Source organism: Melanerpes formicivorus, unplaced genomic scaffold (assembly GCF_026170545.1).
Source record: "Melanerpes formicivorus ecotype bairdi unplaced genomic scaffold, bMelFor1.0.p_v2 SCAF_6, whole genome shotgun sequence".
Classification (NCBI taxonomy): domain Eukaryota; kingdom Metazoa; phylum Chordata; class Aves; order Piciformes; family Picidae; genus Melanerpes; species Melanerpes formicivorus.
This window is the reverse complement of record NW_027142358.1, coordinates 14,750,279-14,768,948: the sequence shown is the minus strand read 5'-3', so window position 1 is coordinate 14,768,948 and position 18,670 is coordinate 14,750,279. Positions and strand designations below refer to the sequence as shown.

Sequence of the window (18,670 nt, the reverse complement as noted above, 5' to 3'; positions counted from 1 at the left end):
GGTGGGGGGCCGCGGTGCTGGCGGGGAGAGACGGTGGGTTTCTCTGCCCGCGGCGGCTTCCCAGGAGCAGGTCGCCCGGGACAAGCGCCGCGAGAGACGGGGTTGTCTCTGGTCGCGGCGAAGGGGCGAGGGCGAGAGGGGCATAGAGCCGCGGCGGCACCGCAGCGGCAATGCGCGGCCTTAGTGCGGCCGACCGCCCTCTCGTCAGACCCTTCTCCTGCCCGGAGACCGGCGCTCCCTCCGAGACGAGCAGAAAACGCCCTCTGAAAAAAATAAATATCACGTCTGCCGCATTTACCTCGCCCGAAAAGAGAGCGGGGAAAAGCGCGTATGCCTGCATGGGGGGTACCAGGAGAAAGACGAGTGTTTCTGTCATTAACCTAATAGTAATTGCAAAAAGACTGCCTTTTTTGTCAGCTTCACCTAATCAAAACCGAATATCTGTATGTGGCACTGACAAAATCAGTAAAACTTCACCTTCGACTTTATTGATCTGAACAGACAGGCAGAGTTTTCTATGGTGTTCAATTTAGGGAATTAAAAAAAATCACTCCACTAACAGCATTTGGTACATTTCTAACCCATATGTCACCTCAGTGCTTTAAATAATTATATTTGCATGCAGGGAGTGATTCATAAATATGTCAAGATTGTGAAATATAGGCAGGCATTTCAAACTTTCTATTTAAAAAACATGAATTATGGTCACGAAAAATGTGTTCCCATTTAAGGGTGATACGAAGTATTTGGTGTCTAGTACGGAGGCCCATCCATCATATAGACAATAAAGAGAGTTTTTGCCTGACGTTGGAAATTTATGGTTGCCCTTCTCTGCCCTAATAACTCAAGCATTGTGTCAGCCCATGACAGCCTTTGCAGAAAAACAGCAACCCTGTTATCAATCAAAAAGCCCTTTTACATTTTTAGCAAAACTCTGATCATCCAGACACCCTTTTAATGTATATATTACATCATTATAGATCATTCCGCACTTTTACTGCAACTCAACAAAATGATCCATCACTTCAGGACAGACCTGATGAACGCTGATGTAAATTATTTGCACGTCACTAGTACAGTACAGAATGAAAAATGTACTTTAGGTGGAATTAATTTTAGGGTGTAAAAAGCTAAAGATGAAAGCAGTGGGGATTAGAAGAGACCTAAACGCATCATTAGGAATGACTAAATACGAGCTAATAGTTACTAAAATTAAGATTATTTTAACCTTTTTGGATCGTGGACCTAGACTGTTTCAAGAAGATAACCAAGATATATTGCGTGATTCTACCTGCCCCTACCCCTTGCTCAGATGTAGCTGTCTTGTAATTGTGTCGAGGATTATTTTTATTTGTAATGTAGGTGTTTAGATAAGGTTAATTATTTGGATTCAAGGTTTTTTTTTGTTAGTAGTCACATCCTTAAAACTTCCTCATGTCTCAGAAGATGTTAGTCCTCATGCTGCTGAAGATGCATCTGGTTGATCTGCCCAATAGCCATATCCATAACAAAATTTTAAATAAATACTCTCTACATTTGGGGTCCAAGTGCTGAAACTAAAAATTGCCTCCGTTTGTGTGCCATAGTTAATTTCTAAAGGATTACTGTAACCAATATGTGCTTAGTTGATATAATTCTCTCTCATAGCCTCCAGGCTTTCAAAGAAGATAAACACAGAGATGCCTTTATGATTGCTGAGATTCCAAGATGAGACCAAGGTGTTACAAAAGCTAAAAGGCTCGTCTTTTCAGTCTTAAAATCTAGGCAGCAAATACCAGCTTGGGTACATATGTACAAATTAGAGAACTTGTTCGCTTGCTTTGGGCACAATCATTTTAATTGTAGTACATTTAATAACATGAAATGGCTTTAGAAATGTCCTCACACTTAACAGGAAACATACCCATCCTTTCCCATGTCATCACACTCATTTGACTTGCTCTCCCCCTTGCCGTCTACAAAGTTACCTTAAGGCTTATTTAAAATGAACACTCTTTGCATAAGAAACACCTTAAATGTAAAAGAGGATACATTTGGAAGATGGATGTTGGAAAAAGCAACACAGAAGTAACAATTTTCACACTCGCACGTGAAACGGCATCAATAGGGCTATCTATCAAAGGGCTTAAAAGAGGAAGGGTAATTTTTTTTATTGGGTGCATTCATCTCTTCCTTATCTCAGTGTAACGAAAGGAAGAAAATGAGATAAACTCACTCGAAAACATTTTAGGAGAAGTTTTGCTTCCGAAAGCAGTAAGCAACGACACAAATAAAAAAAAAAGTGATTCTTTGCTTCTTTAGTAAAAGTACCACTGATGACTAAAATTCACGTTCATTTAAACATGACTATTATTTTGAGACATCTCCAAAATTATCACTGCTTACAAAATTATGACCTGCATCTCATGCAGAGTAAAATATATATTGCTTATATGTATTAGGAAAGTAATTACAATCATAATGGTAATTATTTTCAAGTACTATGCAAACAGAGGAGAGGTTTGGAAATGTTGCTTTCTGTTGGCAAGCATTCAAACTATTGCCTTTAATAACATTCTGGACAAAATGCCCCACACCTCTGCCAGATACCTGGGCACATGCATCAGCTATTCTCTGAGCATATACAGGAATAGTGCTTCTCTGCAAATGCACAAATTCGTGGTACAGTATTTCTGTTAATTCATCACATTTCTTAGCAGAAGTATTATCATTCTTGGGTGAAAACAAAACCAAAAACAAAATTGAGGGAAGCACACCGTTTACAAAAATCTATTGCAATGCATATGTTAATAAAAGCCTTGGGACAGATAGCGAAATTTGAAGCACAGGGCAGACAGACAGGTAGCTGAATTGTGTTATGCATGGACATACAGCTCAATCACAACTCAGCAGCTGCCTTTCTGTTAATTAAAAGCTTAACCTTGTTCTAAACGATAGAAGTGAGAGGGTGTAGGAAGGGGGGGGGGGGGGATCTAAAGGGCCTGTAGGGGTTTTGCTGTTCAGTTTAAAAGACTAAATACCCTATTCCAACATGATCTACAGAAGCTGACACTTAAATGGCAAGAGAGCAAGCTCACAGAGCAGGCACGCTGGTGCCGAGGTTTCTGCAGTTCCCTCTCCCGAGGGAAAACTAGTCAGTCCAGATTTTTTGGGTGATCCTGACCAGGGTTTACAGCTCGCCAGCCTGACCTGTCAAGCGGATTATTTTAGAGGGAGATTAATAGGGGAGGCGGGCTGCAATAATAATCGTTTTGTTTGATGTGACAACTTTGATAGGCGTTGATTTACTTACAAACTGATAGGCTTTTAATTGAGCGCCTCCATCCAGCTTGAGATGAAAGGAAAACCGCATTGAAAAGCTGCCCGAGTGCCCTCGAGCCTCAATACTGATTAGCCATCTCGACAGTGAATAGTTCAAGGCATTTTCAAACTTTTTTCCCTCTCTCGCTCTCCTCTCCTCCTCAAATATCTGCCAGCCCACTCCTTTTTAAGAGAAAATAAATCATTTCCATTGTGTGCAAATAAAATCGACTTGACATGCTTGCCAATAGCTGATAGGTAAGGAAAGTGTGGACTGGCACTTGTTAATTAATTCCTCCTTTGCTCTCCTTTTTTTTTAAGTTACAATTTTCCTTTGAAAAGGGAGGAAGACGGGTTCCAACCCTTAGGGTTTTTTGTTTGCCTTGGTGTTTTGTTGTTGTTGTTTGTTTGGGGTTTGTTTGGTGGTGGGTTTTCTGTTGTTGGTCTTTTGGGGGGTTTTGGTTGTTTGGGGGGGGTTGGGGGGGTTGTTTTGGTTTTTTTTTAGTAAGAGAATGAAAGCAACAGACGTCAAAACTTCAACATGACTGCACAAGTAAATGCCAAACAGAAAACCGTTTGCACGGACTCATTTAACAAAGCTACCTCACGAAGGTGAGCGGGACGGAATCTCTCTTCCTCAAGCTCAAGGGAGGAAAAGATCCCGCAGCAGCCTAACCAAAAAACTACGGCACCGCTTTCAAGCTGCAGCCTCACTGCCCGATCCTACGCCTGTGCCTCCTAACTCCGAGACCCTCGCCGGGAATCGTTTTCTGCTTGTGCTAAGCGCACTGAATAAGTTCTCATTGCTCAGAAATGCTTTGGAGGGGGCAAAGGGAAGAGATGTCTTGAGGCTGATTTTTTTACAAGCTTCTACATAAAAAGTTTACAGTACTGAGTGTGATTTAAATCTAATTTCAAAGGCTGGGGGGGGGGGGGGGGAGGAAGAAGAAAGAAAGAAAAAAGCTGTCTTATGAAGTTACTAATTAAATTGCTCCTACATCAGCCAGAAATATCGGGGTTCGTGCTGTTACCCCTCTCCTTCCCGCCGCTTTTGTCTGTTTTACACATGTAGCGGCTGTCGCCTTTGCTTCCCTGGCTTACAAGCAAAACAACCCCTTCCCGAAATCGCCCTCACCTCCATAAGGAAAGAGAGAAGGAAGGGAAAATAGGAAGGGGGGAGCCTTCCCACAGCTGACTCTACCTTGAGACAATTAATCTTTAGTCTTTCACCCTGGGAGGCAGGATAAATACAACGAGAAAACAGATAGGAGTCTCCCCGGTCCTGTAAGGAAAACAGCTGTTCCAAGCACTTTAATGCAAATGAACACAAATGAAGGTTTCTTTTTTTTTTTTTTTTTTTTCTCTCTTCTCTTCCAGAGTTTTACTGCACTCCATTTATCAATTGGACTTGACAACAAAAGAAAGAACTAGGGGAAAACCTGGGGCAGATTCAAGTCACTTCCACTCTATATAAAGGAAAAAGGGAAGCTCCTTGAGGGCAAGTTGTGGGTTTTGTCGGTCCTATTGCAGTATCGGGTTTTATGCAAGATTTCCTTCTCTACGCCCCCACCTTTTAATTTTCACGGTCTTGTAAGATGACCGCGTTGAATGCAAAATGAAAGTACGTCTACGACTTTCCACTGAGAAGTTATGGCAACGAGCTCTGTGCTTTCAGAGACAATACAGAAATTCCAAAGTTTGATAACATTAATTGTATCTTCATAGAAGCTTAAAAAGTTCTGCATATTTACCATACTCTGTACACTATATTAAAAGAGTAAGTGGTTTTAATAAAAGACAGCAGATATACTTACTTGGCTACAGTATTTAAAGGTTAGCGCTTTACGAGAGTGGAGAGGCTGGGGGGAAGGGGGAGAAGAGGGAATATCTAGGAAAACCTGCCTTATGTCTACCTCTTAAGAACAGCAGATCATTAAAGGCTACCTGACACATCTGTTTAGGGACTGAGGGAGATCGGTGTTTCTAGGGAAGAAAAAGGACTTGGTTCAGCAGATACAAACGCGAGAAAGTGAAAGTCTTTCCTTTCGCCTATCCCTTCCAGGATCAGCGCCTGTTCTGGTTGGAGTCCAGGTCAGGAATTGGACGCGACCCCTAAAGCACTTGCCTTGTTCTTCACTTGTCAAACGTGTTTTATCTCTAAGTGACCTTTTTGTTAATGTTGTAGATTGTGTGGGCCACCATGTCAGATCCGGAAACAAAAGTAAAAGATTGATTAACACATTTTGCCTGTGAAAAAATGTTATGGGATGAGAAGGTGGGGGGAATAGTAGGATGCAAAGTACAAAGAGAAAAGAAAAAGGCAGTCCGGGAAACGACAGAGGGATGCGGATTCCGCTCGGGGCATCCGCCGGCACGATAAAAACTGGGGTTGAGGGCAGAGGACTCGGTACGCTTCGGGAGTGCACAGACACAAAGCAGGATGCATACCGTACGCATACCCACGAGGCTCTCAACTCAGCCTGGTTGAAATCAAACATGTAAATAGAGAAATGTTACTTTCGTTAAGGCGAGGAGCCGACTCCCTAGGCCCCCAGCGCCAGCGACCGGGCCAGCCCGTCGGATGCAAGGACGCAGGACTCCGAAAACGACGAGGAGGGAACGGGAAGAGCCCGGCAGCCCTACTCAGCCCCGCACCGCGCTGCTCCGCGCCCTCAGAGCGGTGCGGCGCCGGGGAGGGCTGCCGGATGTTGGCACACAAATAGAGTTTACTCGAAGGATTTATTCCGCAATTTGAATGGCTTTTTCTCCCAAAGAACCCGTCTCTCCTTCTGTTTTCCTTCCTCCCTCTCTTTCTCTCTCTCTCCTTCCCCCTTCAAGTCACACCAGGCTTGTAATCAGCAACAAAAGCTGACATAAATCAAGGGCGGATTGACAGGGGCTGACAAATAACTGATTGATTGCGGTTGGGGAGCACTGACAATTGACGGTGGGGCGGAGAGACCCGAAAGGCGGCGGCGGGCGGTGCGTGACAGCCCGGCGTGTGACGACTGGCCTCCCCCAATCCCACCGCGCTCCCCGCGCCGCCGCAAGCTGCGCCGCAGCGCCCCGGCTCCGGCTTGCTGCGGGCGGGGACGTACAGCTGGCGTTCTGCAGGTTCTTGTCTGAGTCTAACCCCGCGTTGTGAGGCGGGAGGGGCAAGAAAAGCGCCCCGCGCCCTTCTTCAGGGTCTGGAGGGGACGCGGCGCGGCGGAGGCCACGGAGCTGTCCTGGCAGGCTCGCCCTGGGGAGGGGGGAGCGTGGGCTGTGCCTGTAAGAGCGGTGCGTGCCGGACGGAGGGCGGCAGACCGTGCTCGAAGCGGTGTGTGTGCAGCAGGGCTGCGCTCGGGGAGGGGGGCGGCGGGGCCGATGAAGCCCTCCGGCTGCTCCCCCCTCCCCTCCCCGCCCCTCCCCCGGCAGGCGCGGCGCCCCTACCCTCAAGGCCGCCTTCGCTTCTGCCGGGCTTTCTGCGTCGGCTGCGGAGGAAGAAAAACGTTCGCAGCGCGTGATGTGAAACACAGAATTAACGCCTAACCCGTCCTAGAAGCGAAAACAAGGAAGGAGGGGAGGGGAGAGGGGAGGAGGACTAGAAAGGGAAGGGGAAAAAAAGGAGCGAGAGACCATTAAAAACAGAGGAAAAAAAGCCCCAGAAAAGGGAACGTCACATCCCCTTGACCCTCCAATCACCTCGGGGTCCCATTTGATTGGAAGGCGGCAAAGGCTTTAATCTCAGACTAATTCAGCTGCTTTTGAAGTGAGTTTCTTTGCCAGATCCCGGGCTGGATGGGCAGCGGCTCGCATCACAGCTGAGCGGCGGAGGCGAGCGCTCCGCGCCGCGCCAGCCGGGGGAGCCGAAAGCGGCCGAGGGGCACAGCGGCACACGCTCGCAGCCCCCACTCCCGCCCCCAGCATAGCCCAAGGATTACTCGTCTTTTTTTCCTCCTCTTTCTGACCGGCCGGCTCCCCCTTTCCCTCCCTCTCCCCACCCACGCCCTCCCCGCCAGAGAGAGCCACGGGACATTTTATGTTTGTTTTCCTGCTCGGGGAGCGTGTGGCTTTTTCCCCTCTTTGCCTTCACAAAGCGAGTAAGCGTTTCCAAGTGCGAGCGGCGCCACTTGCCCCAGTTTTCATGCGAGGTTTTGGGTCATGATCACATCGCCCTCGGTTTCTGCTATAAGAGGTAGTAAGCGCAGTAGCAGCCTCAGCGAGCCCGGAGGCAGCCCCCGCCGCAGCCGCAGCGTCGCCGACCTCGCCGGGCCGAACGGGCACACTGGGAATAACGGCAGCAGCAGCAGCAGCGCCGCCGCCAAGCCCTGCTTCCACGCCGTCCCCCCCTCGGACCCGCTACGCCAAGCTAACCGCCTTCCCATCAAAGTCTTGAAAATGCTCACGGCGCGGACTGGACACATTTTACACCCCGAATACCTGCAGCCTTTACCTTCCACGCCTGTCAGCCCTATCGAGGTAAGGACCTCGGAGCCAGCCCCGACCCCCCGGGTCTTTCTCCTCTCCCTGCCCGGGCTGTCGCTGTGCATGGCGTCTTCGCCAGCCTCCCCCGGAATTCTTTCTTGAGCCTTGATATACATTTACACCGGGAATCGGGCTTCTTTTGGTCTAGAGTTAGTGCAGGGGACTGCTCCTGGTTATTGTTTGCATGTTTACTGCGCTAACCTCTAATTCCCATATAAAATAACTTTAATTTTTTTTTTTCTTTTTTTTTTTTTTTTTTTTTTTTTTTTTCCTTTCCCTTTCTTCCCGAAAGAGAGAGAGAAAGGGTGAGTGGAAGGAAACGACCCACTCTCTGGGGTCACGATCCGGCCACGCAACTAAGCAGGGCTCCGAGTGCCAAACAGCCTTGCTGCTGCAGGGTGCGTTTTGGCCGGGGGTGGGGGGGTGGGAGGGAGGGGGACGCAGAGGGACAAGCTCAAGCGTGGGTGCGGCAGGAAAACTATTTCAGCAACCCGACCGTTCCCTTTCAAGTACCGACACGCGTTTGTACTTCAGGGGGCCTATTCGTCCCCTTTCTCCTCTGTTGAGGTTTTTGGCGTCCCTCTACCTCGCTTGCTGTTTGCAGGACCGAAACTCCAAACGAAGCGGGTGGTGGGAAGGCTGTATCTGTGGGAATGAATTATTTCATTAAGGTCTTTGTGGAGTGAGGACACCCCTCTCCTCCGGAGTCCGACTCGTTGGCTAACTCGGGCTCTGTTTATAAATAGTGTCAGCAGTCAGGGCGCAAAAATGCTGCAGTCGCTACAGTTCACGGGCGGGTTTGTGTGCCTGCACAGCCGGAACGGCGGGAAGGCAAGCGTCGAGTCGCCGCGTTCCATGCTGCTGCCCCCGCCCCCGCTGCCGGAGAAGGGGTGGGCGACGCTGAAGGCGTCCGCGGTGGGCTCCCAGGGATACGAAAATCCCCAGCCCTTTTTAAAGGCTTTGTGTAAAATGGTGCATGTAGGGAAGGGGGCTGTCAGAGTGATGAGTGAGCACGAAATTGTTCATTACTTCCAGGATGTTCTCTGCGAAAATGTACGGGACAAGTGTTCTAGGTTTACCTCGGGGGTTTTCTTAAGACTCCGATTAAACCTCTGTCTTTTTGTGTCCCTCTAATTTCTGCAGCTGGATGCGAAGAAGAGTCCCTTGGCCCTTTTGGCACAAACTTGCTCACAGATAGGGAAGCCGGACCCGTCCCCTTCCTCCAAACTGTCTTCGGTCACCTCCAATGGCTCCGGAAGCGACAAGGACTCCAAGTCGGGCCCCTTGAAGCTCAGCGACATCGGCGTGGAGGACAAGTCGAGCTTCAAGCCGTACTCCAAGCCGGGCGCGGAGAAGAAGGAGCCAGGGGCTGCCGGGGGCTGCACGGGCGCCCCCGCCGCGGGGGTCGCGGCCGGGGAGAAATCGGGATTCCGGGTGCCGAGCGCCACCTGCCAGCCGTTCACCCCAAGGACAGGCAGCCCTAACTCCAGCGCCTCCGCCTGCTCGCCGGGGCTGCTACCGGCCGAGGGCAAAGGCGTTGAGGACAAGAAGGACTCGGAGGGTTGTGGAAAAAGCGGCGGCTCCGGCCCAGAGGGAGGCCCAGGTACCACCAGCATCAGCCACAGCCGGATTAGCGTGAGCTGTGCCGGGATTAACGTGGAAGTCAACCAGCACCAGGAGAGCACGCCGGGCTCCAAACCCATCGCCTCGGACTCCGCCTCCTCCTGCAGCAGCACCACTGCCACCTCCTCCACCTCGGTCCTCGGCTCCGGCCTCGTGGCTCCAGTCTCCCCTTACAAGCCGGGACAGACCGTCTTCCCGCTGCCTCCAGCGGGTATGAGTTACCCGGGGACGCTGGCTGGAGCCTACGCTGGCTACCCACCCCAGTTCCTGCCGCACGGAGTGGCCCTGGACCCCACTAAATCCTCCAGCCTAGTGGGGGCCCAGCTGGCCGCTGCCAGCAGCCTGGGCTGCAGCAAGCCGGCAGGGTCGAGCCCGCTGGCGGGCGCGTCGCCGCCGTCGGTGATGACGGCGAGCCTGTGCCGAGACCCCTACTGCCTGAGCTACCACTGTGCCAGCCACCTGGCAGGCGCCGCTGGCGCCTCCTGCGCCCACGATCAGGCCCTCAAATCTGGATACCCCCTCGTCTACCCCACCCACCCTTTGCACAGCGTCCACTCCTCGCTGACCGGTGCCACGCCGCCCTCGTTAGCTGGTCACCCTTTGTACCCGTACGGCTTCATGCTCCCCAACGACCCTCAGCCACACATCTGCAACTGGGTGTCAGCCAATGGACCCTGCGACAAACGCTTTGCGACCTCGGAAGAGCTACTTAGCCACTTGCGGACCCATACTGCCTTCCCGGGCACCGATAAACTCCTCTCCAGCTACCCCAGCTCCTCATCACTGGCCAGCGCAGCAGCCGCGGCCATGGCATGCCACATGCACATCCCCACAACAGGCGCTCCGGGCAGCCCAGGCACACTGGCTCTGCGCAGCCCACACCATGCGCTGGGACTTGGCAGCCGCTACCACCCCTACTCCAAGAGCCCTCTGCCCACCCCTGGGGCCCCTGTGCCCGTGCCCGCTGCCACCGGACCATACTATTCTCCCTATGCACTCTATGGGCAGAGACTCACCACAGCCTCAGCCCTGGGGTACCAGTGAGCGTGGGCAGGGGGGCTTTGACACACAACACAGAGTTTAGCAGTGAGGGAAGGAAGCCCTGAAAAACTTTATAAAAGTTGGAAAGAAAAAAAAGCAAGTCTGACTTTTTATAAAATAGTGTTCATTTGAGGACTGGATCCATGAACACTGTATTTATTTATGTTAGCTTCAAGCGGGACAACGAATCATAAAGTGCATTACTTAACTGAGCTCAATAGGTAAAAGTGGAACACCCATTGTAGAATATAAATAAAAAGATAGAGGTCTTCTCTTTAATGTTACTTTAAAATTGCTATGATTGTATTGTACGTTCTTATTTAATGTCTCATTGAAACAAAAATTTACATGCATGTTTGTTACTAAAAAACAACTCGCAATTTGTCAGTTATAATTTCAAATTGCAATTTTATTTTTAAGGTGTATACCCTTGAAAGAGAATTGGTATTTTTTTGTATGTATTCTGGAAGAAAAAAAAAAAAACACACCCAAAAAAGCCCAAAAACAAAACAACAACAAAAAAAATCTATTCCAAAAACCTCATTTGCCTTATTTTGTTCTTTAAAAGGAACACTTAACTATTTTTATTTTTTAAGTCTACCCTGTAAAAAGGGTTAAGTAAGGTTTACGTCATGTACTAAAATAGACAATGTATCGCTTTAAAGATTAAAATTCCATATATTTGATGTATTAAAAGGTTTTAGTTTTTTGGTTGGTTTTTTTTTTTTTTAAATATGCTTTGTTTCTGTTATAAAACCTGAGTAGGTCTTGGATGGAGGCAACTGCTAATTTCTCCTTGAGCGTTTATTCAATTTTAATTAAATTTTTTTAAGCTTTTTTTTTTTTTTAAGCCTTTTTTAATTATTATTTTATTGCAAGCCCCGGGCTCTTAAAAAAAAAAAAGGCAACAAAAAAAACCCAAACAAACAAAAAAAAAACCCCAAGAAACAAACAGAAAACCCAGAGGGAGTATTTTTTTACCTTCAGCAGAATTCCTAGGCACAAAATGAGAAAACAGAGACTCCGTTAAATCTCTTTCACTTTCCTTAGGAAGATTAACTTTTTTTTTTTTTTAATGTGTTTCAATTAAAGTACTTCATTCTTTAGAAAGAAATAGGGAAGGCAGGACTTAATTGTAAAAGACTAAGAAGATTATCTGAAAGCTTTTTTTTACAGTGTAATGCGTAATTATTTGTCTTTTTTTCTAAAAGAGAAGTTCAGAAGCAATTAGAGAAACGCCGTTTGATCTCGTCCACTTATTGGCAATTTCTTCAGTTCGTACCGCAGCACAAACGATCATCACGTAAAAACAAACAAAACTACCTCACAGCTCAGAGAACTCATTTTCTTTCAAAAATGAAGGGAAGGGGGAAAGAAAGAAGCCCATCCATTATCTGGTCCGAGTTTGCTCTTTACTGAAGTACAGTGCCAAACTCGACGTGACGCCGAGAGGGGTTGCCCCTGCCTGCGCCGCGTCTCTGCCTCCCCAGACCGGGCTTCCCAGGGCCACCGCCCGGCTCCGGCTCGTTCTGAACCCAGGTAGGAACAGGGGCTGCAATGGAAAAGCCAGAGCAGCTACCGAAACTGCGGAACGACCCATTGCCACCCAGATAGTAGAAAAAGCGATACCCAAGCGCGTAAAGGCAATGCCAGTGAAGAGCTTGGCCCCCGCGGTCTGCCCGGCTCTTGCAGGGAGAAGCTCAGGCAGAGCCCAATACCTGCTGTCCCTCTGCTCCCGCTGCAGGCTGCTCCCGCACCGGCCCCAGCGCGACACGCTGCCGAGGGAAAAGTTGCAAGCAATGACTTTGCTTGAAAAATCACGGGGGTTTCTCTTTCTTTCGGTACTCTTCCCATATAATTACTGTTCAAAGTTTCCCGTGGTGCCCAGATGCTAATTAGTCTAATACATTTACTCCAGATAATTAGTGAAAGTTAGCGTTAATGTGAAAAAGAGAGAAAAGCCACAAGGTAATGAAGCTCTAGCGCTCGCCCGGCCGTCCATACACCCCGTGAGGCGCGGCGCTTCTGCTAGAGCCTGGGCCGGGCCCGGGGCAGGACTGCACACGGGGACTCCGAGTCTGGGCCGCCTTCGGCTCAACTGAGACGCTGACCCGAAAGCGACACGGCAAAAGCTTCACAGTTTAACAAAATGTGTTGGGTTTTTCCCCCTTCCCCCTTTAAATGGGAAAGGGACCTCTGCCTATCTCTGCTTCAGGGAATGTAAAATGAGCTCTCGGTGTGAATTGAGAGTTAGAGAAAGGGAGGGGAGGGCACTAAGTTAACTTCAATAACAAAATAGGAAGCGGATACAAGCACAGCAAGTAATCGAAAGAAGGGTTTTGTGGGTCGTGGGAGGTGGTGGCGCAGGATTCAGCCAGCGACTCCGAGAAATGCAGGAAAAGCCAGCAGCCCTCACCCCACGCTGCACACCCCCCGCCCTCTCCTGTGGCCCGGCTGCTGTGCGCTAGCAGCGCAGTCCAGCGAGCCTGCCCTCGCCGCTTCGCTATTGGAACTATCCTTAATTTGACGAAAATTACATTTCGGGCTCCATATGGGTGTGCAAGCGCCTGCTACAGATTTGCCGCGATTAAAAAACACCAGCACCGCACACGGTCCTCTTCTGCTAATGTATTTTACAATTACAGATTTCTAGCAGCTGCAGCCCGTACTTCGCTAGCTGGAACCCATCAGCTATCAGGTGTTGCCGGGGCTGGTCTAAAGAGAGCGAGAGAGGGATTTCTGTGTCCTGGAGCCACAGGCAGTCCTGTGGCTTTCGGCTCTGAAAAGTTATAAAGATTACTGATGCGAGCGATGACATGAACGCTGAATGTTATTATTCCTGTTTTGCACAGATACTGTCCCTGAGATTAATGAAAAATTAAAATAGCTTGGTTTACCCATGTAGGGTGGTGGTAAGGAGGTCTCTCTTCCAGCCTTTTTTAAGTATTTGACCTGGCAAGTGTCACCTAGGATTTTGATATTAATCTAGGAGATTTGCCTCCGCCCCGTTTCCCCCTCCCCCCCCCCCCCGTAATAGAGATTGACTTATGGACATTAATGTTTTTAGGTAAAAGGACTGCATTCGTTATTTTTTCTCCAACGTTCATACTAAGTGGATGGGTTGTGGAGTTGACAGCAGCCGCTGGTCCATGCCACCGAACTAAAATAATTTCACAGTGAAAAACCAGCTTGAGAGGACAAGCAACAGAAGGGCAAACCCCATCAAAACCTGAAACTCTGATCAATCTGACCAGAATCAGGCATACATTAGTTTAAATTAAACAGTTTCCTTTTTCTCACAAATCTTTTCTGAACATTAAACTCATGTAATATTTAAATCACCTCTTGTCAGATGCTAAGTGCAACTGAAGAACCAAAACAAAAAATAATGTGTTCCCATCCCCTCTCAAAGGTTTACTCTGGCTGCCACTTCGACAAAATACTTCTGATAAGCAACGCTTAGAGAAGAAAGGTTCTGTTTATCTTATCTGTGGGGAAATGTAATTACACTAGTTTTATGAAACAATAAAACATCAGACACCACAGACTGCAAAGGAGTTTCTGCAATATATCTAAGCCTATATGGGCATATGTATCTTGGCTTATGCACACAAGTCCACACCGAAACACACACATATGCATTTGCTTGCCTGATTTTCAAGTGCAAAACCTATGCCAGAGCTAAAATGCAAAGATTCCTCTGTGAGGGAAAAGCTTTCCTCAGTGATAAGAGTCTCCATTTTCTAAGACTGTAAAGTGACCCGCTACCCATCCACTACCTTTGGAGCTACCCTCAGCATAACCAGCGAAGTACACGTAATGTGCTGGCTGGGGCTAACCCTCTTCTCTGTAATCGGAGGTTTGTGCTGAACTGCTCACATCTACAATTGAAGTCACCTAGGCAAGACTAGTCCTGAAAAGCTCAAAATCTATGAAACAAAAGTAAATGTGCACTCCTGTTTTGGAAAAACATTGACCATACTTAATTATTTCATAGAGAAGACAGAGAGAAATGCTGTCTTGCTTTAATACTGTTTGCTCTCACTATAGCCTTTCACTAGAGCGCCATTTAGGGGTTTTGTTTATTTTGTTGGTTTCTTGGGTGGTTCGTTTTATTGGTTTTGGTTGGGGTTTGTGTTTGTTTTTGTTTGTCTTTTTTTTCCTTTTGGCGGTGTTTTGTTTGTTTGTTTGCTTGCTTTTAAGGAACGAATCTGAAGGTGGAATAACCCTGGAGTTACCAACATCAACTCTATTTTCCAGCCAGATTTTGGGTATAATGTCAAGCATTTTTAACCCCAGGCTAAGACCCCTGCCTCACAATTTTCCGTGCACCATGGAGTGCAGCCTGTACTGCCTCACTAACAGACCTGCAGCAGGAAGACAATCAGTCCTGACTGGAGGTGCCTAATTCCTTCTCTCTCTCTGTTCTAGGAAATGCAGTTCAGGTTGCCCTTTTTAGTTTTAAAGTAAAATTTTTGTTGGGATGACACATAAAAAAAGACAGACCCTGAGTCCACATGCTCCTATGCCTTTGGAGGTGGAACGCTTTGGCAGCAGAGGCAGGGCTGAAATTTGAGCAGGTTATACCTTTGAGCTTGCTTGTACATAAACACAGAAAGATTGTCTTAATGGTGAGTATTTCTTCATCGAGATCAACTGGGCGCTGCTGCTGCAAAAACTGCACCTCTGGTATCTGTGTGTATCCACACAGAATGATGCATAGACTTTGTTCTCTCTTCATGTCTGAAATACATCAATTGCTCCCCCCTTCCAGCCACCCCACCCACTATGTGAAAAAAAAAATAAAAATTGTTCAGGCTTTGAATATTGTAAGAAGTCCCCCTCCCCCCCCCCCTTTTTTTTTTCCTTCCTTTTTTTTTTTAATCTTCAAATGAATTAAAGACAACCTGACAATGCTGTCATCTGTCTTCAACGTCACATCAAGGCAAGAAATAATGATAACAGAGCAGCAGAAAGACGCCCACTGAAACCTGGAGGATATATATACACACATGTATATACACACATATATATCTTGAAACAGTTTGAAAGTGAACTAAATTAGATTATCGTTCTTAGGCTATCGCGGTAAGAATGTGTGGGACTTTTTTAAGTGCTTCATCTTTCCCGTTTCATTTTGTGAAGCGCGTGCTCCTAGACCCGTAGCACTTCTGTGGGATGGGGTAAAACGACGAGCAGGCACATTCCTTGATCCTAAACTACTACGACCAATGGAAACATAAAAATATCTTCCCTCCCCCTCCGTCGTGCAGAGTCTCATTCCAGCTAATAACGAGGGATACTGCCCTCCTGAAGCGCAAGGCCAGAGCGTGGCACATGGATCGCGGAGACTAAGGCGGAGCCGCTATGCCGGGCGGCTCCGCGGCCCTGGAGCAGAGCGGAGGCGCCTGCCCTTTGTCTCTGCGGCCCTGTGAGGATTCGTTCGGGCTCCCGACCGCCAGGCGGCGCTGCCGGGCCCGATGGCGGAGACGAGGGCAGCGCCCGTTCAGGAGCGGCTGCCACCGAGGGGCGAGCGACCGCTCTCTTACGGACAGCCGGGCTCGGCCCGGGCTGCAGCGCCCGGCCGGGGGGCCAGCCCAGCACCGCCTCTGCCCGCACCGCAAACCCATCTAAGTCGCCTACTGAGACAGAGCGAACCTCCGATCTATGCGAAGAGAGGCAATGCAGCACGAATGGATTTAGCCAGATCAAACTAGATAGGCCGGGCTAAACAACAACCGTGCTGATGGTTGGTTTGCTGTTTTCTTTTAATCACGCTTGTAATCTCCTTCACTCTGAAGGGTAAATAAATTGCAGTTGTATGAAAAACAATTGGTGCTACATGTGTTCATAACAGATGGGATCTTATCACAGTTTAACTGTAATAAATTCTGACTTCTGGAAATTGTATTCTTTATGTTAGATGCCTCTTTCCTACTGTATTAATAGGGCTACAAACTTCTAAGAGCAAGCAGAAAACTTTGTGGTGCGAGCGTTGTTCAAGAGCCAGGGCATGCTCCTGCAGCCTCTCTGCAATCGGGGCTTTTTCAAAGTTTCCGTGAAAACGCGTCTGAAAAACCAAAGGAATACAAACCGCAGGCGCTTAGGATGGGAAACAGCTGATTCTTCCGCACAATCTACTAAAGCTAACGGTAACAGTCCTTAAAAGACATGCAAAAAGCCAAGAATGAGCCCTGGCGAATGACAGATCATGCTTTGCAAAAAGAAACTGTCGGAAGAAACCTAGCTGCAGAGGAAGCGGAGATCAAACTTTAGATTAATGCCCCTGCGCGTCAGATCGCAAAATTAAAAAATAAATTTGAATAACCCCTGAAAGGATAAAATTATAATAATAAATTGTCCATATTCACAGAATCTGCGGGACTAATTATTTTCACCATCTCGACTTCCCATTGCTGTTTATCAAGTCGTAGGATAAATGCTTGTAAATCCATTACACTTCCATAAATTCTTTCACTGCTTTCTTTTTAGCCAATGCTTTTGCAACATTAATTGATTTTATTGCACTTTCTGAAGTCACTGTATATTAACAAGCAAGTTTGCTCTGAAAGGGTTGATTTTTTCCATCGTTATATGAAACCCGTGAAAGGGAATTACTGAAGCTACTACAGACTCCAGTCTCTTTATTCCCCTGCTGTGATCTTGATGGCAAATGCAAACTGTAAATTACAAGTTTCTAATAATCTACGCTGTTACAGAAAACAGCCCCTTTATCGCTGGTGAAAAATTAGTCTAAATCCAACCACCACGTTTCCCCCACTGCTTTTAAACGGGGGGTGGCATGAAACACTACTGTGCAATCGAGATCAGACAGACTGAAAAACACTTTGCAAGTCATTTACATTACTGGATGGACAGCAGTTATTTTTTAGGAAAGGATTTTCGATGTATAACTCCAAGTTCAATGCAACTTAGAAGCAAGTACGTGGACTCCAGATCCCTCAAATCCTTCTCCCTTTAACCTCAATCACAGCAAGAAAACTGGACCAAACCAGCCTCAAACTGATTAATGATTTCTCACTTAATACCAGCTGATTTTTAGTTCCTTTACCTGTCACGCTAGCCCCATGATCATTATTTAAAAGTGTTAAAAGCTGAAGTTTACGTCCCTTCGCCCCACGCCGTGCCCGGGCAGCCGGGCTGCGCAGTCGTGCCACTACCCGGCAGGGCCCGGCACTCCCGCAGCGGCGAGGCTCCTGCCTCCGCGCGGCCCTTTGCAAGCCGCTTCCATCCGAGGTAACGAGTCGGCGTACCCTCTACCGGCAGTGTCCGTCACTTCAAAGTACCTCAGTGACGCAACAGTCTTGTAAAATAAATAGGGATAATTACTGTAGATCACAGAAGACACGCGGAACTGACTTTTCCAGGTAGGACAGCAGAATGCTGGTAATTACGAACCTATCCTTCGAATTACAGGTTCAGCATTTGTACCCTATCCCTGTCTGCCCAGACGTAATTTACTACCTGCTGAGACATCTTGCAAAGGTAAACGCATCGGGTGCTAGTAATGCCATTATAATTTGTGCTGGGATGAGGAGGAGGGGGGAAAACAAGCAGGGAACGACCGAGAGCTGCTCCTTGCCCCGCGTCTAAGCCTTGCGGGGCGGCGGGTGGGTGGCTGGGGGGGCGGCCGGGATGCAGGGCAGCAGTCATGCCCCAGGACGCACTCCAGGGCCAGCCCTGGGACCTGCAGCAGCACGGCCCCACGGTGCTTTGCCTCTAGTCCGAGGCAGGGTCCAAAACAAAAGCTGGGGCGTCTCCTTGCTCCCCAATTTCCTCCACGTTGGCCCGAGCAGCAGTCACCGTGGGACCCTGCCTGCCAGGGAAGGTCTCGTTGCTGTGGCAGTGCCAAGAAAAGGACCGTTTTGGGACATTTGGCCTTTTTTCATGGTAAAGCACGCTGTTTAAGAAAGGCCATTGCTGCAGTTCATCTACTGCCATGGCTTTAGAGTGGTCAGTTCAACTGAACTGGAACAGATAGCCCAGGCGTACAAGCACCCATTCAGCCATCCCAATACCTAAACTTGCAGCTGCAAATAACATGTTACATTTTCACTGAAGTTAGTAAGCATCAACCCAGACTCTCAAACACAGCCATGCCATCTTAGAGCTTCAGGGAGATGTGTCCCCTCTTGTACAATTTAGAGCCCTTCAGTCTCTCTCTGTGGACATGTATTTTTTTTGCTACCAGGAAAGGCCAACTGCTACCACCATCTAC

At 48.1% G+C, this 18,670-nt stretch overlaps 1 protein-coding gene and 1 long non-coding RNA gene across 2 annotated transcripts in view; one reads left to right on the top strand and one right to left on the bottom strand.

Moving 5' to 3' along the window:
- Positions 1-18,670, bottom strand: part of LOC137441908 (uncharacterized) — a 112,624-nt gene that overhangs the window by 19,028 nt on the left and 74,926 nt on the right. The window lies entirely within an intron of this gene.
- On the top strand, positions 6,885-11,598 carry ZNF503 (zinc finger protein 503). Its single transcript, XM_068139878.1, has 2 exons — positions 6,885-7,761; positions 8,911-11,598. Exons 1-2 carry the CDS (start codon positions 7,444-7,446, stop codon positions 10,432-10,434), a joined length of 1,842 nt encoding a protein of 613 aa, XP_067995979.1. The 5' UTR covers positions 6,885-7,443; the 3' UTR covers positions 10,435-11,598.